At 44.8% G+C, this 27,764-nt stretch overlaps 1 protein-coding gene across 1 annotated transcript in view; it reads right to left on the bottom strand.

Moving 5' to 3' along the window:
• The window catches only part of LOC140649014 (uncharacterized), a 37,588-nt gene extending 28,948 nt beyond the window's left edge, over window positions 1–8,640 (bottom strand). The window contains exons 1-2 of the mRNA XM_072855609.1: window positions 8,581–8,640; window positions 1,173–2,024 (exon numbers count right to left, since the gene is read on the bottom strand). Of these exons, the coding sequence (XP_072711710.1) occupies window positions 1,173–2,024; window positions 8,581–8,640 (912 nt within the window). The remainder of the gene's footprint in view (window positions 1–1,172; window positions 2,025–8,580) is intronic.
• Between the last annotated feature and the right edge of the window lie 19,124 nt (window positions 8,641–27,764).

Here is a 27,764-nt window from a genome sequence, read left to right as displayed (position 1 = left end):
GCAGTTCTGTTAGGATTACTTTTTGATTTAACTGTTCCTTACTAATTCAGGGATACTTATGCTGTCGGGCCAACATTCTGTTCTCACTGATGACAGACAAAATACCCTAAAATGGAATAGCATATTAAAATATAACTATAATACAAATAAAAGTTAAAACTTCCATGACAAAGTAACAGAACCCTGAAAACTAGTGTTATGATGGAAAGCCCGACACATTTGTATTCATGAAGAAAAAAAAACACTTATTTCATAGCCCGCCTAAAAAAAACCTCTGCAAATTAGTTTTGGTTTGTCTTTCTCAGAATTAAGACCTAGGAGATATCAGTGACAGACAAAAATGTTCAGAAATGCTTGATGTATTAATTTTAAATACATACTTACTTATGTTCAGTATGTTCTCCTGAGAGCTTTACTTTCCATACCACAATACCTTGGTGAAATCGTTTTCTGTAATTTATACTGGGATTTTCTGCTACAGACAGCTTACAGCAAGTCCAAGTGACACAACCATGACAATATCATACGGAAACTTCATCACAGTGCATCATATCAAGCTCACCACATATATTCAACAAGGTGGCCATGGTCATCAGCTCACAGCTACTATCACATATTAATGCAGTAATAACAAAGCTCTGATTCAGAGTAAATATACATTATTAGCACATTGTATTAACACCACACCAGAGATACTATACGTGGGTCCTCCTTCTTAGCATGATGGACATTAACTGGAGCTTTTGCAATTCCCTGCAAACAGGATCAAGCCCATATGGAGTTACGGTGTTAGACAAAGTGGCGGAAGAAAGCCCCATACCAGCGATCCCAGGCCAGGAGCTCTAGCAACCTGCTGCCTTGCACTGTACGCTCGGAGAGGGGCTTGATGCTCAGAGAGGAACGCTGAGCCCCCGAACCCCTAAACCACCCAGAGAGAGCTTTGGGACGCAGCATCTCTAGGCAGGACAGGCTGCCCGGGCGTGCGGGAGGGGACGGGTGGCTGTGGCCGCTGGGCTGGGAGCAGGGGGTGCACCCCGGGCTGTCCGGCGGGGCTGCAGAGCGCAGGACAGGCGGGAGGAACGGATGCTGGGGAGGAGAGGGGGAAGGCTGCTCGTCCCGGGAGCCCCCCGTGCCGGGGGCGGGCAGGGAACGAACCCCCCCGCCGCCCTTACCTGCGCCGTGCGCCTTTGTTCCTCCGGCTGCCGCGCCGGCAGCGCCCCGGCCGCCCGGCCGCCGGCTCCCGCGGGGCCATCCTCATCCTCATCCTCATCCTCCTCCTCCTCCTCCTCTTCCTCCTCCTCCTGCGCCTCCCCGGCGGGGCGGCGGCGGGGCCCCGGCGCGGCCCAGCCGCGTCGCAGCCCCCGCAGGACCAGCAGCGCCGCCGCCCCCAGCACCAGCGCCGGCCAGAGGAGGGCCAGCAGCCGCCCCGGCAGCCCCGGGGCCGCCGGCAGCAGCTCCCCCGCGCCCAGCGCCAGCCGCACCGCCGGCCCCAGCATGGCCGCCCCCGGGGCCGCCGCTCCCCGCCGGGGCGGGGGGATGCTCCCCTCCGCTCCGCTCCGCTCCCCTCCGCTCCGCCGCGCACGGAAAGTTGGTGCCGAGCCGCGCTCGCTGCCGCAGCCAGGAGCGGGCACCAGCGCGGCTGCGGAGCCGTGCCGGGCGCGGGGACCGGCTGGTCGCGGCGGAGGACGGGGCGGGGGGGCGCGGACACGTCTCTGCTCACGGGAGTCTCGTTGCAAAGGGTTTGGCCGTGAGGTTGCGCGGGGCGGGGGGGGGAAGGGGGACGTGGGAGCCCGGGCGCTGGCGCTCGCCGCGTGGGGGGCTCTTCCGTGGGTGGAGGAGGGAGTTAATGCGCCGAGTGAATCTTTTCTATGGAAGAATGAAAGTGGTAAATTCAAGGCGAACGCGATGCGGTTCCAAGCAGCGGAGCTGCGGGCGTCGGCATTAATTTGAGAGCGGATGTTTGGTCGAGGATCGGGGTACCCAGGGGTGTTCTCAAGTAATGTATTTTTGCGAAATTCTCCAGTCTAGACAGAGGAGTTTTTAGGAATGTACATCTGTTCTCAGGCACTGCTACAAATATGTCATTATCGAGCAACATCCCAGTGATGATTACAAGAATTGCCTGTGTAATGCAGCGCGTGATGCGTTCTCATCTAGTGCTGATCCTCAGAGAAATAACGGTTTATTACAGCTAGCAGAACGCTAAGCAGAGTGCCTCAAACCACAAACCTCTTTGCTTCGCTGGATGGAGAATTTCTCCACCCACCTGATGTATAAGTGCAGGTGATGCTCTCAGAAAGTCTTTTTTCAAAGTCTTAGAGCTTCGTTTAAAGTGAGAAGTTGTATTTTGTCTTGGCCAGTCTAGAGGGACAACCCCTGAGAAAGAAGCAGTGAAGAGCAATGACGGGAAGGAACGAGCCCCTGATTCAGAAGTGTGTTGCTCATCATGGCCGTGTCTCACACCTGGCACAAACTCTGTGGGACTCACCAGGGCTAGGGAGCATTACTACAAAGATAGTAAGTAGAGCTTATTTAGATAGAACAGCATAAAAAGCCATGTTTGTAGCAAACCCAGCGCAGAGAAGGGGTTGGTAAGGGAATGGGTTTGTCTGTCTTCGCTTTATTTCACACCCGGTGGAGACTGCTCTCTCATGGGTGTGGATCCAAGCACTGAAGCTCAAGCCCAAACACATAACCCGTGCAAGAGACAGCAATGGGGAAGGCTCATTATCCATCCTTCCGCTGGATTAGCAACTCTTCAGGGACACAAGATTTATTACTCCTGTGTCCTGGGCCTAATTCAAATTCATCCTGAACAGGTCTAGGTTTTGAAAGCATAATAAGGTGTCATAGCACTCTGGAAATTTCCAGTCTAAAATACAGGAAGATTGTCGATAAAATTATGTGCTGAGTGGCTTTATGGGGAGAAGAAGGTTTGGGGAGGGAGGGAGAAATGCTTAGTACACAGGAGAGGGCTGCGGGGGTATGGTGGTACTTCGAATGCTGTTGTTGGGATGGGAAGCTTCCGTTTAAACATGGGTCCCACAAATGATCTGTCTTCTGTCTGCCCGTCTCATCCTGCTTATCTTCTAAAGTCTGTTGTTCAGCAATGACTAATCTTGTGGTCTGAAACCTCAGAAATTTCAGTGTTTCTGTTCGTAGCCCTGATACTGATTTCTGATGAGAATATGCCTATCTTGTACCTATCTGGAGCCCTAAGCTGGTAACTGAGTAGTCATGTGAAAATGTCAGAGACAGGGGGGCTTCCCCTGAACTTAAAAGATGGCAGTTATATGATTAGTTTTATGACATTTTAATGTGGTACTTGTCTCTTCTTTTTTCCCTGCCTTGATTTCTCTGTTCATAAAATGAAGATACATCTCTCCAGGTCTGAGCTGTTAAAAAGCATACAATCTATACCTTTGATCATAAATAAATATCACTACTTTCAGCTCATCTAAATTAGTTTGCCTTTCTTTTTCCCAGGGAAACATAAGCTGAAAGACATTTTAGGACTCAGCATTGCTTAACTGAGTATGAGATTACTGCTTTGCACCATTCCTTTCTATTTCTTTTTTTCCTCACAAAATAAAGGCAATTACTGTGGCCGGTCTGTAATGGCATTTATTTTCAAAGATAAGCATCGCCATATTACACCTTTTTCTAGTATTAATACAGACTTATTTAAAGGCATATCACTTACAGTATTGGTCTATGAAAATAGCACAAATTATCATGATGTCGTGTTATATGGAAAGCCTGAAATTTTATTGCAAGCCTGAGAAGATATTTTGGTATTTATGTGTGACATAAACTAATTGCAAACGTCTGATGGGGAGTTGTTCTCCATTCAGACTCAGAAAGAAAGTCCAATAATCAGGAGCTAGAACCATCTATTTGTGGCAAATCAAAATGCAGTTAATGTACACTGACAAAATAGCGCAGTCGCTAATGCCTCATGGGCCATATTCGAACCTGTCTGCCTCTGCGTGCAGAGTTAGTTATTCAAGGTGCTGAAATGATGAAGGTAGGCTTTGGGAGTTTTTCTGGGGAAAAATCCAGTCTTATTAATGTTTAAATGTTTCATGGAAACAGTTCAATTTTGACAAAAACAGATTGCAATTGGAGAAAAAAAAAAGCAAAAGTCTTTTTTTTGATCAATTTTCACGATAAAAGCAAAGCAGAGTTTTCATGCTGAAAGCAAAGCATAAACTTTTGTTTCAATTTTCTATTTTCTACTGAATTGTGGAAAAAATGAAATTTTCTGAAAAAATTAGGGAACAAAATAATTGTTTTAATAGCATTTCACAGGAATTATAAGATCGTGACCTGATGTATTAGCAGTAGACTTAAGGATTCACCCACGGAAGCTAAGAGCAGTACCCTACCCTGACACTGAATATCTGTAGCCTCGCTCGTGTTTAATCAACAGCGAGAGATGCAATAGAAAAATTAGTGATTTCACACAAGTCAGAGAGGTAAAGAGGAAGCTTTTAAACTGCTTCAGCAAAAACACCTTTCGAGAGGCAGCGAGAAGACCTCTTGGCAGTATTTAATACTCTTTAATCAGCTTCCCTGACGGTTCAGAAAACTGTAGCTGAAACAAGGCAGGTGAGTTTCATTTCTATCAATCAGCTGTCAGTAAGGGAAGCCAGTAAGGCTTTCTGAGCCTTACTGTCAGTAAGGGGAGAGAATGAGCTGTCCCTTCCCTACTAGAAGCAATCGGTGCTTACCGGGTTGTTCAGAACAGACCCTTCTCATAAAATTACAAGGCTTCATCCTCCCCTCTCTGAGACTACGGGAATTTGGGGTAACTACACGGAAAACAGTGGGGGTTTGCACTGGTTTAAGCAACATGGAGCAGCTCTCCTTTCGGTAGCCAGTTTCTGAGCCCTTGGTCGGGAGTTGTTTCTGGTGCAGGCGGGAGGATGTTCGGACGTGGCCAAGATCAAAGCGCAGGTCTCCATTTCAGGCATTCGCGGGTAATGAAACACAGAGCGAGTACGTGTCCCCCGGGCACCGACTCCTGCTGCGGGGCCCTGCTCCCAGCTGCAACCCTCTTGCTCTGCTGTAATGAAGCTAATTTACAGGCTGAGATGACCTCAGAACCCGCGGCTTATTTACAGGCTCGAAGGGACGTTTGCACCAAATCCTGAGGTTCATCTGCTGATGTGCAGATGTAGTCGTAATGTATTTGTGTAATTCACAAACTCTTCCCATTTTTTCTCCTGTCTGAAGCCCTCGTGCACTAGTGACTTTCCATGGACGCACGTGAAACTGATGAACTACGGAGCTTGTTTAGCTTATCGGTGAGGAAACTGAGGCATGTGCTAGCTGCGTGCCTGGCAAAAGGGTGTCAATAACCAGTAATGAGAGTGGAGTGCTCTGTCTGTTCAGACTATTCATCTCTTTGCATGGCTGCCCATGTGGCCAGGTATTTGCCATTAAATAAGATGATTAATTCCTTGGCAAGTTGATATCTGGCCTAGCAGTCCAGCACTTCCTTTCGGCATCTGTGGCTGCTTTGGGGAATGCAGCTTTATAGATTTTTACTAATTATCTAATAGCTTTTCAATCTCTTGTTTCAGTACGTGGAACTGGTGTTAATTATTTACAGATCTTTGGCATACCATTCTTAACTGATTCCCCTAGTAAATATGTTTAACACTTGCCTTGGTTTCCTGTACATGATTCATTTGGTTGGTAAGTGATCCATCTTTGTTTGCTGTCAAAGTCTTTGAGTTGGAAGAGGACTTTAATCATGTTACTTGGCTTTTCTGAATAGGGAGAAGAAATGGAGTCAAATAAGCACGCAATGGTAATGCAGTCAAAGAAGAACCGTGGCCTGGGTTTCTTTCACCAATAAAAAGTTATGCAAGCTTCAATTTCCCTTTCATTTTCATAAAGAACATGCTGGAAACATCTATTCAGCCAAAGATGTGAAATTAAAACAAAGAAACAAAAACGTCTTGAAAGGAGGAAAGAAGGCACTTTCCCAGCTCATGAGTTAATTAAGACCAGTCAAAGAAAACTGCTTCAAAAGGAAGGAGGAAGCCAGCAGTAAGCATGGCTGCAACTGCTTTTAATACGCTATAGCAATGACATGCATGGTAGACAAAGTCATAGTAGGCATTAACGCAACAATGTCAGTTCAAAGGGTACAGCGAAAAAGTTGGAGGCAAAACTTAAAAAAAAAAAGTTACTGAATAGTAAAATTGTTTCACTAGTAGATTTGTCAGCAACAGTATGGGACAAAGGAACTTGTTTAGCAGAGCACGATCATCTTGAGAACTATAAACACTGCTGGTTTAAAGATAAAATGAAAGGCCTTGAGAGCAAAACAGAAATAGACATAAAAATATGCATAGTTGGCTTTCCTGAAAGCCAAGAGGTTTGCATCCCTGTCAAACAATTCAGAAAGAAGCTGTTAAGTGCCCCAGGTCACTCTTGCACCCTTAGCACCTGCTCTTCCCCTGGAGGAAAGCCTGTGCAGAGCTGCATGAATATACAGCAGCACTGGTAGATTTTCTGTGCATCTCATCGGCAGTGGAGATCTGGGAATCTGGCAGGAGAATTTATTCCCTTCCTCTCTACAAAAAAGCTGAGTGCAACCTACAACATACTATTATCAATATTTTATACAATTAAAAAAATTATTTGTCTAGCAGCAGAAGACAGGATTGTTCTTGTGTTCTTTACATGCATATTTGTTCTCAGTGCTGTTCAGCCTGTGTCTCTGATCCATGTGTCTGGGAAACCAACTGGTAGTTTTCTATTTCTTTTGACAGGCAGTTCAAGCTCTTGCTTTAAAAACTTCCTAGGTCCCTTCATCAGAGATCAGCAGCATGCGTGCATTTTTTCAAGATAATGATGACTCCAAGGAGGTCTAAAATCAAGATAAGTGTCTGCCCTTGCTTTATTCCAAACTGGCACATGACACAGTGAACACAGAGTAAATTAGTGATGACACACAGTTTATTTCTATCAAAAATGGCATTCAGAGACGTGCAGCTGACACGCTGGAGGGAAGCGATCGTTACCTTCAGGGAGGCTTTAGTGTCAAAAATGCATGAATCCGTATCCACTGATAAAAGGGTGGCTTACACCCTTCAGTGTTCAGACAATATCATATTCTCATGCGATCTAGGTATCAAAGGCCACAAAGTTTTCCCTAGGTATGCTCACATAACCTCTGTATCTGAAGAGGATCTTCCACTTTGATCTGGAGACATGAAGGTCTGAAAAATGTACCACATCCACCACATCCTTCATGGTTTCTTCTCATGTTTAGTCATCCTCCATGTGAAAAAACCTACATCTTGTTGCTAACTTAATGTTATCTAGTTTCCCACCACTGATTTCTGTGACTTCTCTGACAGAGATACCCTTCTTGTAGCTGCTGTATTCTTCCTGAGACAGTGCTTCAGTGTCACAAGTATGTTAACTTTTATTCATCAGAAGTGAGTTTAAGAGGTATTAAACCTCTTTATGGTTCTCACCAAAAGGCATTTCCACCAGGTCTCATGCTATTTTTGGAGGCTGTTATTTTGCACATCCTCTTGACATCCTTTTTCTGTGCTAGCATATGGAGAGGTAATATTCAGCCTCTTGAACCTATTCACTTGTTCCTAGCATATAAATTGTGGGACCATTTTAGCTCTCTTTTCCACACCAATGCATTAGGGTCTCTGCTGGAGATGCCTGCTCATGTTTTTCCTGCTTTCTAGCCAGTTTACTAATTTCAATTCAAAAATATTTATTGGATTACTAGAGTAAATGACATCTACAAACTAGCAGGACTCGCTGTTTGGAAGTACTGCCCTGTACTTGGTTCCTTCCTCTGCAAAAGAGAAATAATGTTTTTACAGCACTTAGTCTATCTTGTCAGCTCAGACTAATCTCGTCACAATGTTGGGAAGAAGAACAAGTTTAATCTTTTTGTGATTAACAGGGAATCTGGAGCACTTACAGATAGATCTTTCTGAGGATACTGAAGAGATTTATGGTTGTTGCATAGGGTGGTTACCTTGGTCAGTATGACAACATTAGCAGACAAACCCTGATGAGTTAGTGTTGCTTTCAGATGGTCTGTCCCATCATATCTGTATGGCAGGTGTGGTCAGTGGATTAACATTTGCTTCTGCGCTGTTCGCAGTATCACTTTCTGTAATGAAGGATTATTAGAAATGCACTTGATTTCTTATATTCCTGGCACCCCTCCTGAGAATAAAAGTAGCTTACGGAGGCTGTATTTACATGGTGCTCTGTAGGTACATGCCTATTTGTTCTGCCCACAGTACACATGCAGCTGGTTGCTCAGACCTGGTTTGTGTTCAGTGTTTTCACATTGGAGGCAGAGAAGTTGTGAGTCTGGCTGTAAAAGACCACAGTGAAGTACCCAGAGCTGGCCCATCACCAGAGCTCGTGCTCCAGAGGGACAGCCAGGAGAGCTGGGGCAAATCATCTCAGCATGGGGAGTCAGACCTGAGACTTATGGGGCTGCTGCCCCAGAGATGTAACCTGGTTGTAGATGATTTCTTGCTTTGTCTTCTCTTCCTTTAATCCCAGGTCTCCTTATACCTGAAGGAGATAATCCTTCTTGGGCATTGCTGTTGAAACAAGCCCAAAAAATTCAGACATTGTGGACTGCTGTGGTCGCCTGGGCCCACAGAAATGGGCTCCTAAGTGTCCTATGAGTGAACCCTGTATGCCCAGGGAGCTTGCTGGCCTTTGCGTAAGACAAAATGTGTGACCCTGGTTCCTTCAAAGGAGGTGTCACAGCAAAGGGCTGAGTCTCCTCCGTGGTCGGTAGTTGCCTGGGATGTGAGTGTTAGCACAAAGGTTTGTTTTATTGAAGGCTCTGTCCTGTGAGCAGCCAGTTGAAGGCCTGGAGTCATCACAAAGAAGCTTCTGGATCTGGCTCCACAGAAGAAATCTCTATTAATGACTAAGCCCTGAGGTTTTTCAGACTGCTGTTTTGTCTAGATCCCAGGCTTGTGTCCCCAAGTTGTGCCCCGAGAATCCAGCCAGAGTCAGAGTAACCTGTAGGTTTGCTGGGGTTGCTGCTGCTCTGCTCACCCTGCCCCAAAAAATGCAGCCTCTTGGGATGAACCCAACATTTTTTGTCTCCTTCCATAGCCCAGGTAGCCACAATTTCACCATAAGGCATGTGACAGTGCAAGCAATAATGGCAATGGTTTCCCATTTTATAACTGCCACGCCAACTATATTGTAACTTAGACCAGCATCATTTAATTTCCAGGGTTGTCTCTCTTAAAACATGACATAATTTACCATTCAAAGCCATCCCACCATCCCGTTGTTGCACCACCCTGCCAGCCGCGCCATACAACAACATTTTGTTGCAGCAGCGCCTTTGGAGACTCCCCTGCATAGGGTTCCTCCACATTTCTTCCCAAACAGTGCAGCATTTCAGAAGGGAGGGCTGTGTTTGGCAGGTGTTTTTCAGAAGGGAGTATCTTGTAATTTTCCAAGCCTCTGTCGGAGTGTGTGTTTAAGCCAAGCTCAAGTCCTTTAGCTGTTCCCTACACCCCAGGTTCCTTTCACATTAACATTTTCCTAAATTTAGGGTATTGAGCTTAAATTCACTGTATAAGGCATCTCCAGAGATGAGATGGCTCTTTTCTCAGCTATCAATAACTGTGCTGCCTGCAGCTTACTGTGGTCTTTAGATATCATGCAAAACATGCAATTCAACACATGCAAAACAGGGAACTAAAATCTGTTTACCCAGCATGGATCAGAGACAGTCCTATTTTTAAGCCTAGCTCAGGAATGTGGGTAGCAAAGTGTCTCAGGAGGAGGAACTCCAAGCTGGAAATGGTAGGCAGCCACGGCAAGGCAGGACAAGCTTTTTTCCTGAGCCATGCTGCCGCTGGGCAGAGCCATGGTGGCCTCGGGGCAGGCAGGAGAGGGGCTTGGCGGCTCCATGTCCAGGTCCACCCCCTGAAGAGAAATTGTCAGCGACGGCTGGACCCCGAGGCCTCTCTCCGGGAAGAGCTCGCTTCCCATCACAGCTTGCTCTCGCTGAAGCCCTCGTGGTCAAAAAGACACAGCTAAATCTGCCTCCTGCTTTCAGCCCTCCTGTTTCATTTGTAGTCCTGCCATGGATCCAAGACCTGCTCTGAAACCTCCTGAAGTCAGGGGAACCTGGAAAGGTCTTCAGCTTCACATAAGCTCTTAACAGCTCTCCTCTAATTAGCCTCAGGTCACAGGCAGTGTGGGGGAAGGCAGCTACCATAGAAAAAGGGGTTGGAGTGGATGGCGTGTCCTGGGGGAAAAGCTCAAGTCCTGGGAGGAAATGCTGGCCATCGTTATGTCAGGGGTCTCTGCTGACACTTCATCATGTTTCTATCTGAAAATGAATCATTTGCTGCTACAAGTGAGTTCTAAGATGATTAAATGAAGCAGAAGTGGGACAGCAATATTAGCCACATTTTCAGTCTGCAAAAGGGGTTTTTTTAATGTTCTTGATATTTTCCATTTTACTTCTCAACTCGAAAACATAACCTTCTGGTTTACGTGCCCCTCGGGGGCTGTGTTCACCTCCCAGCTCTGCTGGATAACTCTGGCCAAGCCATTTCGGCTCAGGAGTTAATGGCTTTGCTTTCACACCCTTCATCTGCTTGTCTCCTGAGATCAGCATTCCCCAAACTCCACCAGCTCATGGGCTACAAGGGACAACAAGTTTTCCAGGTGACAACACACTTTGTTCTCCCTGTGAGCCTCAGTTTTAACTTATGAATTTCCTGTGCTTGTGAACAGCTTCGGGGCAAGTTCCCACGAGCCATGGGCTAGTGTGGCCAGCAGGGTGATGTTTCAGTGCAGGAGCTGTTGATGTTAAGGTGGACACCTAAAGCCTTGGGGCCAGGTACTTGGAGGAGCACTGGTGTTGTGCGAACTGTGAGTATTAATGATGCTTATTGATCTGGGAGTTCTTCATGCTGTCAAGAGAAAAACAAGCCTTAAAAACTGCCTAAATCCTGAAGCAGAACGGGATTTAAGGCATATGTTTCTTAGTATTTCTAACCAGCTTGTTTAAACAGCTTCTTGCATGGTGTGCTGGCCTTTCTCGGTTTGATGCCTAGGCATATACCACCCACTCATTATACAGTCTAGATGCCAAAGATGTCAGGTCCTACAACTCTCAGTAACAAAATCCTCTTTTGTACTAAAATCCTCCTATTAACTAACTGTTAACATAATTTTATGTCTAAGATGTAAGAAATTTTATTTTCTAGTAGTGTCAGTGTATAAATATGCTAGTGATGCAGGGCAGTTGGATGTAATTCTAACAGGAACCAAGGGTGGGATTAAAAAGTTCCAGGTCAGTTGTGTCTCTTGAAATATGACTTTTTCCCCCTGGAGAGCTCATCTATATGCCAGCCACCCGATTTCCTGAGCTGGGTGCAGTGCTTCTGCTCCCTGCCACAGATAGGTATGGAGCACAGTGTGCCTGTTCTGCAGTGACTGCCAGGAAGATGCCCTTTGTTGAAATTTTAAAATTGAAAATATGTTTGGGATGGTTTCCCTGACCAGTCCTCCCTGGCAGACCTTGGAGCTCAGAAATGCTCCTGCAGAGGATGTGGGTTACCCTTGTGAGGAATCTGACTACCCAAATGCACAGTTGTTTTCAGTTTTCCCAAAGTGGTACTGCTTTCATGTTGTCACATAAGAGATACTTGTGGTTAAGAGTGTAATGCAATTTCAATAATAAATATCCCTATTGTTCAGTCTAGTTTTTAATAGCTCTGTGATCCCAGCAGCATATAAACAACGGGAACTAAAGTATAATATAAGGCAGTGGTCAGAGTTCATTCCTTGTTCTTGATCCTCTCATTCTCATGCACAAGCAACCCCTCTGAGATGCCACTCTACAAATGATGAGAGTCTTCAACAAGCTCCAAGAACAGAAACTAGCAGTTTATTTCAATGCTCAGCAGCTAATTTTCAGGCTCATTTATCATACTGGTGACCAAACTACCACTGTTGAGTTAGCACTTAGGGGAGGGCACTTGGATGTGGTGGAGATTCTACTCCACTCTCGTGAGATCCCACCTGGAGTACTGCATCCAGTTCTGGGGCCCCCAGCATAAGAAGGACATGGAGCTGTTGGAGCGAGCGCAGAGGAGGGCCACAAAGATGATCAGAGGGCTGGAGCACCTCTCCTATGAAGACAGGCTGAGAGAGTTGGGGTTGTTCAGCCTGGAGAAGACAAGGCTCTGGGGAGACCTTATTGCAGCCTTCCAGTACCTGAAGGGGCCTACGAGAAAGCTGGAGAGGGACTCTTTACAAGGGCATGTAGTGATAGGACAAGGGGTAATGGCTTTAAACTGAAAGAGGGTAGATTTAGAATAGATCTAAGGAAGAAATTCTTCACTATGGTGAGGGTGGTGAGGCACTGGAACAGGTTGCCCAGAGAAGCTGTGGATGCCTCATCCCTGGAAGTGTTTAAGGCCAGGCTGGATGGGGCTTTGAGCAGCTTGCTCTAGTGGAAGGTGTCCCTGCCTATGGCAGGAGGGTTGGACTAGATGATCTTTAAGGTCCCTTCCAACCCAAACCATTCTATGATTCTATGATTCTATGAGATGGCACCAATCTAAGCCCCACCTAACATAATACTCACCTGAGCAGAGTGTTTATTCCAAGAACTAATTTTTCAGAAAACTGATGTCAGTTTGAACTTTGCTAGCACTTTTTTATTGGGAATTCAACATGCCCTGATGGTCCAATCCTGCTGTGTGCTGTCTGTGTCCAAGCTCTAGTAAAAATGCCAGTTCCCAGTGCAGGACATTCGGTTCATGTCTCAGCCACATGATTCATTGCCACGTTAAAGCTATCACAGCTTGCTCCAAATGCACAAATGTGGGGTCTATGTAGGAGGGTGAAATGCTGCCCTGAGATACTGCACTGGTACTCCTTACCGTACAACTGTACCTGCTCTGAACAACAGATACCCTAATTCACTCTGCCTCCCAACAGCACCAATAAGGTTATTTGCACTACTATGGTGATGTGCCTGTGCTGTTTCCAGTTCAAGAAATGGCTTGTTTGGTACTAGTGAGGAGGTCTGCACTGGACTGCCCAAAGAGGTACTCTGTGCTATGTGAAGCCACCAGCAGACAGTACTGCATGTGCCTTAGGGACCGAGCATGTGGTGCATTCAATACATGGTCCTGTGTGAATGCACAGATGAGGGGTCAGAGCATCACAGGTTGTTAAGATGCCATTGCAAGAGTCTGGAAATAACTCTTTGCAAGATCAGACCTTAAAAGCAGAGCATCACCCACAACCCCAGACCTCTTGCCCAGCAGAGCCCAAGTAACAGCCCTAAGTCAGATGAAAGTTTTGGAGCCCTGGCTACAGGACCACTGTGTCAGACCTAAGAGACTCCATCTGTGTGATTAGAAACGCAGCTGGAATAACTGTGTTACTAACTCATATACCAAGACAGCTTCCAGACAAAAGCAGGCAGGGCTAATGCAATCCAGTGGGCCATATTTTCCTCACCTTGGGAAAACACGTCTGTGAGCAAGTGAATTTCTTGAGTCTCAGGGATGGCAGTAGCCCCATCACGAGGATCAGGCAGAGGGCCTGACAGACTAAGCCATGGGACATCCTAAGAAGTATCTTAGTTTTAAACCACTTTTTGAGACCCAGCATTCCCACGTTGCTGAGGGATGCTCCCCACTGCCCTTGAGAAGCTGTGGTGCTCTTTGTTCCTTGTTTTGTGGGGCCAGTCTCCAACATGGCTCTTCCCTTCCTGCTCAATTCACCTGGAGCTACAGCCTCACTCAACAGCAATTGCAATGGTACCTAAAGCTAGCAAATATGCTGGGAAGCTGAAATTGCGCATTCCTTAGTTGTCTGTGCACCTTCTCTGCTCATGGAACTGAAGAGGAGAAAGGAGGTTCCAATTTTCTGTTAAAATGTAATATTGCAGAATATGGCCCTGCATCCTATGTGTGTCATACCAACTTTGATAAAATTACTTCTGAGCAACAGGGACAAAGGGAGGCCCTTACACGTCCGTGCCAAAGCAGAGCCCTTCAAAACAGTGGAATAAACGATCCTGGGAAGGTTGAAGCCTCCGACGAGGATGGCAGACAGAGTTGCCCTACAACATCTGTCCCTCACATGGGAACAAATCACAGTCACGCGCGGCCAGACTGTCGGAGCTGGCAGTTGCAGACTGTGCAGACCCAGAAAAATTTGCAATTCCAACAGCAGATGGCACAGTCCTAAAACTAAAACCAGTCTGCAAGGCAGCCAGGGGGAAAGATTGCCTGGGCTACAAATCTGAAAGCTCCTGCAAGAGGATCCTGTGGAGTGAGTCTACTGATTTGTCAACATAAGCAAACTGATTTTGAAAATACTGTATTTTATCTTTAGGATAAATAATTTAGAAAAGAAACTGCATATATGAGACAACCTGGTAGCAGTGGAGTTTAGTTTAAGACTCTCAAGTACAGCTGACAGCTTAAATGTAACTATAAGTTTTTTGGCTCCCCCCATGCCTCATAAAGCACTCTTTTAATTATCCTTGTATGATCTAGACACAACTTATAGTGGCCATAGACACAAAGAAATTCTATTTACTGGAAGGAAAGTGAAACTCCAGAATTATTTAATTGAACGGTAATGTCTTAAATTTGCTTTCACGTAGACCTAATCCTTTTGTGTTTCTTAGCCATCATTCAGAATCTTACAGAATTGGGCATAAAAACCATGTTCTTTATGTTTGGAATGTTTGGAACTAAGTGAGATTTGAGTATATCAACCCTAAAGCCCCCAGCCCTGTACATATGAGAAAGGCAGTGCAGCAGACTCAAGTCTGCACTTTGGTTCCATTAGCATCAACAAGATTGTTGGGCAAACATACTTATTTTGGTACTTTTTATGCAAACTTGCAGAATAAAAACCCAGAGATCTTCCCTCAATAGGCAGTATGGTAAGCCTGGATATATAATCCAGGACAACCATTTCATGATGTTTAAGGAATTAAGAAACTAATCCATCCTTTCGATGCACGAAGGAATTGCTAGAGGAATTGTCTAGTGGTTAAATCAGGAAACTGTGAGTCAAGATGTCTGTTCCCCCCTTTGTCAGTGAATCATTTCCTCTTCTTCGAGTCCCACAAAACACCCAGACAGAATCTGTCCCCAAGTAAAATAAACTCTTTACCAGATTTGGTCCCCATGTAGCTCCCAGAGTACTGCTTGCGGTAGAAGCTGTAATGTATGTTAGAATCAGAAAGCTTTAAACGTCAAAAGAGAAAGACATGTTGTGGTCCTGTACGTGAATTTTCCCTCTGCAGGTTTCACAGAGCCCAGAGCTCTGTTATCAGCTGCCCTGTGATAGCACATAGAAGCAGCAATCTCAGCATGGTCCTCATTTTGGTAGATGTCATAGAGTTGCAAAGAAGATGACTTTTCCAGTGCTGAGAAGCACATAATTTATATTAGCAACATTTTAAGACTGGGCTATCCACCTTGGTTAAGGGTCTGCTGACTTTCTTGCAATTAGAAAGAGGCTGCTGTATTCAGAGAGCCATTCAACCCACAATTTTTAAATCTTTTCCTTGGGATAGGATGAATTGTTTTCTGGAGCTGTCTCCCTCCACTGTTCATAGAAGGAAATGTCAAGTGATTTTACTCCTAACTTACTGCCTCAGTTCAGTGCTTGAATGGGCATCGTTGACTCCTGCTGTAGGTGTCAGACCACATTAAGCACCAACTCCTTAAGTTTAACAAAAGTCTATTTGCTGCTGTGTTGTACTTTCAACAACTACAGTTGCTGCTGCTGTTTTTGCAGTTACCACACATTCCCTGACCACCCCACCACTCCACACCGAGGGCTGCTGCTGCTCTTCTAGTCAATGGTGTTTCCCCAAGAACCAGCATCTTCCCAGAGGCAGTCTGTGGAGGGCAAACAGAGAAACAGTGCAATGCTTTACTGCCAAACACACTAATCGGTCATCCTATCCCACTGCTAATCAAGTAAACAAAAATATGTGCTCTCAGAGATAACAAGGATTAAAGGTTTTGCAGTTATTTCACACAGGGATTCCAGGCATTGCTATATTTGCAGTAATTCCCGTAAGTTTACGTCCTAGTTGCCTACACAGGGAGAGCAGCGGTCTTCAACGTTCAGAGAAACACAAGTTCCGAGTCGAATAACTCTACAGAAATGTCTTGAATGTTTGGGATTCCTCCTCCAAAAATATCTGTCTGACACAAGAGGAGATCAATCTTACCTAGCTGCAGCTTTCTAAAAGTTAGGCTGGTGAGCAGGAACCCTCAGTAACTGATGGAGGCAGAGGAGCAATTTCAGACAATGAAAGTATGAAAGAAATAATGCCTTAAACAAGGGAATCACAATGGTCTATTATTTTCTTCCACTGTTTGTCTTAAAAACAATTAAAACTGTAACTTTCTCACCAAGAAAATAATTTCTAATTGGTATGTTTTTTTCTACTTATCTGTCATCAGAGGTTGTTGTGGTTCAGGTATATGAATGTGGGTACCTGGATTGTAGATGTTTACATCTGATCTAGCTATTTTAAGCTTTGCTTGCAAACACTTCTACTGAATGGTATTTCTCATTCTAAGGCAGAGTAGGCCTAATGAGCAGCACCCCAGAAATGCTTATTTCTCCCCATTACTTATGAGGAGAGCCCAGAGTCACTAGCTCTGGTGTAGATATCTGCACTGCAAACATCTAAAATTAGGTGGGATAAATCTCGTGTAACAAGCTTGATACTTTAAGCCCCTGTTCAGCAAAGCACTTACTGACAGCGTAAAACGAAGCCTGAGCTTAAATGCTTTGCTGAACTGAAGCTTCAATTACTTAAGGAATGAGAAGACAGTCGTGGGGGATCATAGCAGTTAGACTTGCACAAGGCTTATGTTGGATTTCCACCATACAGTCCTACATACTGTTCTATTCCCCTACAGAAAACACTTTTCTTCCTTCAATTTCCTCCTCCAAACACATTTATTTCCGACCCCTCCCAGCACTCACTCTCCCCCGGCTGAGTCACACATGTGGTGTAACCCAAAACTGGGGCAGGCGAGCAAGAGGCACCACAGACTGCCGGGATTCGCAGCTCTTCGTCACTGGCTCGTATCCTTTTTTGTGCTTCGGTGTTTAGCATCAAATTCTTCACCGCTTGGCTGAAAACTTTGCTCAAGAGTGGCAAGACAGCATAAATATGTGGTGGTAGGATGAGTGAGCTTCACGTAATTGGGGCTTGGTTTGTAAACTACTGGGGGTAGGTAGCCGGAGCTGAAAGCCCAGTCTCATCAGGCATGTTTGGTACTAGCAAACTCCACGCTTGCAGGGTGCAGGTCCAAGCACAGGCGCCGGTACTCACATCGCGGTGTTGGCCCGGGCCACCGCGCCATCCAGCCCCAAAACACCCTCCGCATCCTGCCACCTCTTCCTGGCTACCAGGAGAACCTGGCTTAGGTAGTAAACCTTCAAGTTATACTAATTATTTTTTATAGCCATCTTGCACCTTTGAGGCAAAGACCTAATCATCACTTTTATGCAGAAAGACGTTACTACAGTCATCTCCTGAACTTGGTCAAGGCTTTTGTATAGAATAGAATAGAATAGAATAGAATAGAATAGAATAGAATAGAATAATTTCAGTTGGAAGGGACCTACAATGATCATCTAGTCCAACTGCCTGACCACTTCAGGGCTGACCAAAAGTTAAAGCATGTTATTAAAGGCGTTGTCCAAATGCCTCTTAAACACTGACAGTTTGGGTGCAAATAATAAACAATGGTAGTGATTTATTATTGTTGTGCTCATGCTGTAAAGGTGTTAGAGGAGATGTCAAAATACTCAAATCAAATTGACATGCTTTGTTTTTATGTGCCATCTCAGTGCTACATGAGAAGCGGAGAAATGAGATTACTAAACCGAGGTCAGCCATCAGCAAGAATTGCTGGAACCCTGAGGATGTGCAGAGTGCAGACTAAGTGGAAATTTATAACTGTGAAAATACAGGAACACCATTGTGATACTTTTTTCTCCCTGTTACCACAATTTAGGCTCTGTAGTCCCTGCTAGTCAATAAAATTGATGGAGATGCGATACTTGGGATTGCAGTATTGGTATTGATAATGACAGACACCTGAATTCCACTCTTTGTTTCACACAACTAGTTAACTGCCTAATAAACCAAATTGGTAAATTAAACCCAATAGCAGCAACACAAATGTAATTGAGAATTCAGTTAAATCCAGTGACTGTCATTGCCGTGGGCAAGGTGACTACGTTAAGGGACAAGGGACACTGGGGTCAGCATTACTTGAAATAATCAGCAATTCTTCTGAGCTAAAGTACATTATGTATCTTTCCATAACTCCCCAGATCTGACTTCCATTTCCTTGTGTCAAGTGCTTATGCCCTGTTTACAAATGGAAGTATGAGTCATTATCAAATGCATTTTCACTTGTTTTTCTTCTGGTATATTCTGTAAAATTAATGGTTGTAGGTGTCCATGTAAAAAAATTCAAATTACTGTGTCTTTCACTCCATTAGTGCTGAACAGCTTTGGAAGATAATGAGGCATACTTAAATTTCTGTTTCTCCTTCTTGATACATTGAGAATTTTTAAATGTGAAAAAATAGCTTTTTCTTTCAATTAATCCATGTGTCGAGTGTTTATTATTAGATTTTTATACATTTAGAATAAATATTACATTTTTATATTTTCCCCATCTTTTATTTGCAAGAAACTATGTCAGTATTTCCAGTAAATTGCAGGCTGGAAAATAGATGTGTGTGTGTGTGTTACAACTTTCTGAAATGCTCTTTGGTAACATAAATAAATACATTTGGAATTTTTCAAAGTGGGAGAACCTTTCTAGTGGAAGTAAAAATGCTGTTACGTGATTGCTGAGAAATGTTTACTTAATCTCTTTGACAAGTTTTCAGGAAGAAATGAGTGAATAAGATTTTGTTTGTTTGCTTGTTTTTCTCTTTCAGTATATTATGTATGAATTAAAATATCACTGTAAAATAACCTGTACAAATACATTTAATTTTCCATTACTCTAAAAGCAGTATCAAGGACAAATTTACCTGCAGTTCTTATTTCTGATTTTCAAGTGCTCAAAACGTAATGAGTAATTAAAAGCTCCTAGCAGTGCAAAAAAATCTATAAATTCAATAAAAGTAATTAAACTCCTTCCTTGCATAATTTACAAGGTTTCACAATTCTCTAGCCTTTCTCTTTTACATAAGACAACAACTGAGTCAGAGACTTCAAGACATTTTGTTATAAGCTCATTTGGTGCACAGTCGCTGTTTGCTTTCTGACCACGGTCATAAGACGATCTACATCCAATTAAATCTCTCAGTCTGTGAATTAGATATTCATTACACACCCCTAATGACTGCGTACAGCAAAATTGCCTAATGTCTTCGTAAATCTTATTTGAATGAATGAGTCGTTGAATTAAAAAATGAGGTAAAGCTTAGTCCTGCCCTTTCTTATGTTATACTTCACTACACACTTTTGAGAATTAGCAGCTCTGCTTTCCCCATGACACCCCAGGAGGTAACGACCGAGCATTCAGGGTCATACTCCACTCATAGTGGTTATTATACAAGGAAGGTACCAGTTAAGGAGCCAGAATTTAGGCCGTTTATATTGAAGCCAGTATTCCCTTGGCATTTATTTTTGTTTCACAGTATTTATTTTTGGGGCAATAAGGTTTCTGCCCACAGAAGGGAACTATTGTAAAATCTAAACATACAATTTTATGCATTATAACATCCTGGCCCTATAAATACAAGGAAAGACTTTTTTTGTGTGAATTTATGGCACATGCATTGGCTGTGAAACTGTAGTTCGCATGTGCATCAGTGCATCACACTGCCATGGAAAACCAGCATGCCTGATACTGAGATCGTGTAAAATTTTTTGTTTCGACGATACTGTAGAGGCAGGAGTGAGCTTTTAATAAAGTAACCTTGCTTCTTCATGCTAGTCTAAATCACCAGGTCCAGTAAATGGCCTGTGGAGTGCTGTACCACATCGCTGCATTACATAAAATCTCATCTCGGGCGTTTCTCAGTACATTTCCAAGGGAAGTGAAAATAATGCTCGCTGACCTGCCTTTGGGTGTGAATTGTGCTGAAAGCAGTTACAGCTGTTGACAATAAGCCCTCAAAAACCTGTCCCACTCGAAAGCCTGTCCCTTGCTTTTCACAAGAGCAAACAGGCAGAACAGATAAGGGCAACGATTTTGACTTGCCATCCTCTGAGTCTGCAGGAGTGGCGAAATAGTCATAATCTGTCTGATATTATTCACAATAGTGCAACTGATATCCAGCTCAAGAAATTAAACACGCGTTTACCTACAGGTACATGTCCTGATACTTAGCTCACCAAAAGTCGTTCATTAGTGGTTTTTTCTCTTCCTTGGACAGTAAGAGCCTCAAACCTGGAGGATAATTTTGTCTTGCTTTCCTCTGGAATTAGTCCACAAGAGATTGTGCCACTGTCTTAGATAATTCCTCTGCCACCTCTTTTGCTGTCAGCAGCCTGGTGAGAGGCCAGGGGACTGGGAAGTGCATGTGGCCTTGCTGGCAGTGTTCCCGTTCATAAACTGCTCCCATGCGTTGGTCAGGCATTTAATGGGAAAGTAGGTTTGCAATGGAGTTCACCCCTCCTGGGAGACAGGGCTGTTTCCAGCAAGAGCTCTGACCAGAAAACTGATTTCTTGTTTCACCCCAGGAGGAAACCACTATTTTTAGGGATGAAAAAAGAATATGAGTGAGGGAGAAGCCTCTCACCTACTCCAGTGTACCCAAATGGTCAAGATCCTTATTTCAGGTGTGGTGAGAGAATGTGGAAGCTTTTTACATTTAATTTTACAAACAGTACTTTTTTTCCTGAAAAAAAACCCCCACCTTTAGAAAGACCAAATCTGTTTGTAGATCTGGGTTACGTTTGGCCAAAAATATTGATCCTCAAAATGGAGGCGTATTTTTTGAAAATATTACTTTGGTATTTCTTCCTGCCATTTGCCAAACATAACTTTTCACTTTTCATTGCAGAAAGGCATCTTGAGTTTTAAAATGATCCTAAATTTACAAAAGCAAGCCGTTGAAGGATTAAGTTCTACCTCTCCCAAGAGTCTTAAAACATTTGGGTTTAGATCAAAAATATCTTAGATGGTAACAAAAGTATTTCTCTTCTCCAGAAACCCCAAATCTCTGTTTCTTGGTTCAGCCCAAGCCAAAATTTCCCCTCTAACTACTCATTCAACCTCTGACTAAACAGGAAATGTTTTTTTTTTTATACTCAGATTTAGATGGTAGACTAAAGGTCGAGTCCCTGTCCTCATGTCCAGCTATTTGTAGAAAGGACATTCGAACTCTGATCTAGGCAGAGGTCTCTGACACTGACCTGTTAGCTACCTTGGTGAAGTACATTTCTCCTGTGTTAAGCAAAAATCTCTCCCTTTTTTCACCCTCCAAAGGGGATACACATGTTCTAGCAAACCATTTTGGTTCATATTAGCCAAAATTTTCAGATAAAGAAGGTTTCTGGAGGAAACTTTTAACCCTCTCTAGCTGTCAGGGTACTTGTGGGGTGAGTTCTTTTCCTTTCGTGTTCCACCAAGGGAAGAAGCTGTCACAGCATGTAAACAAAATTGCTCCCCAAAAAGCAGCCTTCCTGGGGCAGGCAGGGATTCAAGTCACCTTGACCCCATGGGAAGGGGGCAGAGGGGCCGCCTTGGCAGGGACAACACGCCAGCCGTCTGGCTGTCCTCACAGCAATGTAATCAGGCCTGGCAGGGAGCAAGACTGCTTAAAGCCCCTATAATTTTAAAAAGTGCTTGACATAATAGGTATCCCCATGGAAGTATTTTCCGGAGGTAGCACAATGTGGGAGTTAGGGAGCCCATGCAGTGGTAACACATTATATTTCTCAAAGATTTTGAGAAGTGGGGGATGCAGAAGACAAGCTGGGTAGAAATTAAACCATTTATGGCAAAACACCCTCACAATTAAAAAGATAAATTAATTGCCTCACAGCCAGAAAGAATGAAGATCTCACTTGCTTTCCTCCTACGTAGATAACAAAGAGAAATCAGGAAATGAGAAGCTGAGAAAGAAATGGCTAAAATGCTAATTTTATTTCACTAAGTTGTTTGTTACTAACTTTAAGCAATGCAGATCCAGTGCACATGAGTGAGCTCGTCACAGTCATTTACAGAAGGAAGAGAGGTAGGATTTGCCCAGAGTGGTTCTTCTGGTGATAGACAAGCAGATGTAAATAGGATTTATTTAATGAAGAAGCTCCTTTGAGACAGGAGCCCAAACTGCCAGATTGATATTACAAAGTCCCAAAATCTCATCTCCACCTGAGAGATGGAGGCCCTCTCACTGCATACTCAGGGTGGGTTTTTTGTGTTCTGTTTTTTTTTTTTTTTTAAATAGCATCTTTGATACAATGCACTTGAATACTTGGGTGTTTTGCCCTTCCCTATAAAGTAAGGGTGAGTAAAGATCAGCTGTATGCAGTACAGAGAGGACAGACGATGGGAAAACAAAGACAAGACATCCTTTAATTTGTGCCTAAGCACAAAATGGCTGATGCCTCTCCAGCCATGAGGAGGGCTGCTCAAAAATCACGCGCAAGTCGTAACAGAGCCAAGCTACACATGCGGCAGCAGATCGAATTTTTAATTTTTTTTTTATGTGAACCAGGGCTTTTCCTCAGGGAAAGTCTCTGTTTCATCCCACGACTCCTCACTGTCAGCTGCAGGGAATATGACACTGTCGCTCCAGCCCGATGCCCCTCGGGCTGCCGGCGCGTCCCAGGCCCGAGGACGGCCTCTCCCAGTGCCGGGTGCTGAGGACTATTTGTTCTTCTCCTTCTCAGCCCATGTCATCCTCGGCACTGCTCGGGTGTTTCTCTTCTCCGGTGAAACACCGCTGGTTGTTTCCTTGCTCCAAGGAATGCACAACGTGCGTGAGCGAGCTGCCTGCAGGCCATGAAAGCCAACACATTTTTTTGCTGTGAGAGGGTGGGGGCAACATCAAATATTTCCCTTGATTACTGTATGTCCATGAATCACATCCTTGGGAGCGAGGCAGCCTGGCTGGGCCACTGGGAGATGAGTGTTTTCAGGGTCCTGCTGCCAGCTTGGTCTGCCATGGCTTTCACCTCCCAACATCTCTCACGCTCCATTATCATACCCAACAGAGACATTTCTCCACTCCCGGGCTGAGCCAGCACCGCTGCCTCTAACTCGGCTGCAGCTTCAGCTGAGTCAGACCAGCCCGAACATTGTACCATGTCACTCATGTTTGCCACCCACAGCACGTTCCAGCTCCGCGTCTCCACACAGGAGGAAACATGCTGAAAGCTACAATACCCATGGCCCATTTTTCAAAAATTTGAATGCTGTAAAGAGCTCGGTTAACCCTGTGCGTGCTGCTCTGTGTGCACGGGGAGGGGACACGGCTCAAAGGGAGTTTCTGTAACACGTAATAAGAGGGAGAATATATCCTGGGACCTGGTAGAAAGGCTTTGGAGAGATACAAATATGGATTATAATAGCACTTGGCAAACCTGAACCAAATGCAATTCGTTCCTGATGTAAGGACCTTTAAGGCTAATATCAGTGCCAAAGCATGCTGAGGGAGGAGGAGAGGTACCGGTTGGAGGAGGAGAGGTACTGGTTGGAAATGAGGACTTCCAGGCTCTTTTGGATGTCAGTAGCACTGGTGCCATTGTGGCTGTCCAGGCAGGAGATGTCCTGGTCTGCAGTCCTGAGCACACAGCGTGTGCTGGTAGTGAAGACTTGAAGGGGGAGAAGGAAGGGGGAGGAGGGGTATCATCAGGGAAGATGGAACATTGTGGGTAGGAAACAGCTGCACCATATGTCTCAGATCGGCTGTTTCTCTGCCTCATCCTGCTCTCCTGCCCCATCTCACATCACGCGCTCTGCTCATCCTTTTTCCCCCTTGTTGTTCCCTGTGTTTCCTTTCCTCACCCTCCTGCATCATGCCTCCCCCTGTACCTGTGCACACATCCCTCTTCTTCTCAGGCATCAGAGGGGTGATGGTTATCAACCACATTCTCCATCGCAAAGAGGCCAGTGCTTCAACAGGTCACTACCTACACGATTTTTTTTTTTTTAGCCAGCCTTCCTGTTTGCACTGCAATCACTTTTGGCCATTTGGTAGAGTTACAATCCTCTCGTGGACCATATAGCATTGTATTATTGAAACCATCATTGTTACTTACACTGGTAATAGCTAGAACCTTTATATTTTTTGGCCTTGCTACAGTGAAAACACATAGTAGGAGACAACTGCTGCATCCAGAAAGCTTGTAAATGTGATGGCTGGGCATCGTAAAAGTTGTGGAATCCTCTGGCCCCATTGGTGAACCTGGAGAAGAGCCACCCCTAGCTTCCCAAGGGAGCTCCAGGTGGATACCAGCGTGGTGATGGCCCTGACAAGGCGAGGAGGTGGCCTGAGAGAGTGATGACTGCAGACAGGAACAGGTCCTCAGCTGTAAGCAAGGGGTGGTACTGCTGAGCTGCAGGGCTCCTGTAAGCCACAGGAGCCCATGGCAAAAGCCATGGCCTGGAGGCTACCGGGCACCAGTCTGGGGCAACTGGGAGCATCTCCCTAGACGGGGGACTCCATGGGGACATCCTTCACCAGCAGCAAGGCTGGGATCATTGTCCATGGGATACTCACGGCCTGACCAGCCATCCCACTGAACCATCCTGAGCATGGGCATGCTGCAAGGGAAGTGCAGCCAGGGAGGAGGGAGCAGTTGTCCCTTCGGCACCGTCATGGCTGCAGGCAGAAAGCTGGGTCCAGGCTAATTCCTTAATAACCATGCTGAGGAGCAAGGCTGGGGCTTGCTGACTGTTAATTCAGGTTTCCCAGACTAATGCTTCCTTTTGTTTCCTTCCCTCCTTTCCCCCTAATAAAGTTCTGCTCATTTAAAACACTTTGTTAAAGCTCACTGCTGTGACCAGGAAAACACTGCTCAATGTGGGGTGCACAGCGTTGTTTTGTGGCCCAAGTTTCTGAATGGGAGGTTGAGTCAGGGTTGCTCCAGTTTTCAAGGAGGCATAGTTCAAAACTGGACCCAACTTAGCACATGCTGAAAGTGTTACAAGAGTAAGCAAATGAGACCAAAAACATGGGAAGACAATCAGCAGAGGCGCAAAGAGGTTAGGGATGCTCCCAGGATCCAGCAGACACTCAACAGCAGGGTGGAGGACAGATCTGAGTCAGACTCCTCTGCCTGACATCATGTCCATCACGAGACTGAGCATATAGTGGTCTTGGACACATCCTGACAGACGCCAGGTCATGTATTTGGGCTCAGTTTGGCAAGTCTGAATATGCCCAGTAAAGTCTCTTACTCAGCCATTTGCCAAGCCTCTCTCTTCTTGCTACTGCCCCTTCATTTCTTCTGTTGGAAGTTCTCACATTGCAGTGCGTCCATCTGAGAAGACTCTCTGTCACTGTTGTGGAGAGGGTGCTAGCAGGCTAGATATGACCTGGGAATTTATTACCACTCTTGCTTTCTGTGCTCTATAAAAATATTGAAAAATGTTAGAGACCAGTGCTGCATCCACAGACATGATCCACCCGTGACCTTCTCTAAAAATGCAATACCATCTCACATAGACAAAGTTTCAGTACCTAGAATAGCAGAACGAAGAGTAATACAAAGTATGGAAATCAGCACTTGTAGCCCTTGATATCTGTACCTCTCTAGGCTTTGAACAGAACAAATAAGAGTAATATTCTGATTTTTTTCTTTATAATAACCTTAATTAAGACCAATATATGATTTTATTTGTCTATCTTTTTAAATTAATGAAATGTATTGTGAATTTAAAGATTAATCCTTTAGAAAGTTGCCTCTATATTAAGACTCCTGAACTTCAGTGTCTACATGCAAACCACATGTAGTATGCATTTTACATATGAGACCATCATGGTCAGTGAAGAGCTTGTCAGTACAGCCAATGAAGCCCAGCGAGCAATTCAGGTCACCAGTCCCCAAGGCTATGGGCTCAGCTTGGTTGCCCAGAAAAATATCCTGGGGTGCACAAGACATTTATGTGGTGCTGTGAGAAATGACATAGCACAGAAAAGACCCAAAGTCTTTTTCACTGTTGTCCAGAAGCAAGAGAGGGCACCAAGAAGGTCTCAGGTGGTAAAAACTGAACTGCTGCTTTGCCTCCCATGCTGACGCCTAGATGTAGACACCTCAACTTAGTGTCCTAAGTTGAATCTTGACTTTTTTACAGTAACTCACTGCCTCCTGCTAAGTCCTGATGTCTGAAGTGCTGCTGAGAGCCTCATTTGCTCTTGTTCTCTCATGTCCTCCTGGCAAGATAAATCCTAAGATGGCACCATTGTGAATAGCACATAGTTCAAGGACTGCTTTCTGCCCCACGGTCTAGAGTTGCGGCATGCCTCACATCCAGACAGGTAAGCAACCTTCTCCCCCAAAACTGAGTGTCCACATCCAAAATGCCTGTTCACAGTGGTCCAGCTCCTGAACCATGCCTGAGCTGTGCCTGCGAGAGTGCAAGCTGGCCCAGGTCGGGGATGAGAGATGGCCAGCCCATGGGCCTCTCTACACTTTGCTAGTATAATTGCATCCTCTGCTCAGAGCACTGCTTTTCAGTGTTATATCCATTTCTTCTGACAACATAATTTTTTAAGGCCAGGATGAAGTATGACTGAAATTTTCTAAAATATGGGTGTTCTGTATAATGAAGGGAAAATCACAACCACAGTGTTGCTTCACTTAAACCAGAAGCTTTTCATGGATACCCTGCAAATGACAACTTTACTCAGCTAAGGCAAACTTGCAAAGCCCAGGAGTGCCAGGTTTTCTGAGAGCTGGGTGGGTTTTGCCCTTTCGTCCCACCTTGGCTTCACATTGTAAAAATGCAGATGCTTAGGAAATTGCCTCCAGGTGTTGAGTGATCTGAGTTTCACAAAAATAATAAACCTTGATCTGAGATAGATGACCTTGTTGTCAGCATAGGATCTTTAGGCTTGCAGAAGAAAACTGAAAAGGGTCTTTTTGCATTCCCTTGCTGCAGCTGTAGCATTGTTTCGGCGAGTCTCAGAGAGACTCAGAATTGCTCAGTTTTCTTGGGCAAGAGTCTTGTGATTGATACACACAGAGCACAAGGCTGGTTTGGGTGTTTTGTGGAGATATGTGAAGTAATGCTAAACTCCCTCATTCAGATACTGTCTGCTAAGTTAGTCCTGGCACTGTGGTACTCAGCATGGAGGAAAGCATCTGTTTGAAGGTATACAGTGCTCATAAAGCTACGTGGTGTCTCTGCACAGCGACCTGCAATGGAGACCTACCCTTCAGTTCTCTTTGAACATCTTGTGAACCAAAAGCACCTATTGTGAACCAAAAGCACCCAGCCTTTCTGTCTTGATTTCTTCAACTAGAAGAAAGGATAATACTATTTCATTTTCTCTTGGGGATTCTGTGTTGATTGATTTATGAATGGAGATGAAGTCTGGAAGTCTTTATGTAGAGGCTCACTATAATGCCAGTCTTTTGTCCCGTGTCTCCCAACAGACCAAATTATGCATTAGGGACATCTGATGCTCAGAGTGGTAGCCCAGCAACTACTGCCCAACTGTCTTTATGGCCCATACAATATTTACTGTGCTGCCAGGTTCAACAGTGCTGG

The sequence above is a fragment of the Ciconia boyciana genome, chromosome 3, assembly GCF_034638445.1.
Source record: "Ciconia boyciana chromosome 3, ASM3463844v1, whole genome shotgun sequence".
In the NCBI taxonomy this organism is placed as follows: Eukaryota; Metazoa; Chordata; class Aves; order Ciconiiformes; family Ciconiidae; genus Ciconia; species Ciconia boyciana.
The sequence above is the reverse complement of the archived record's forward strand: the minus strand, read 5'-3'. Positions and strand labels throughout refer to the sequence as shown.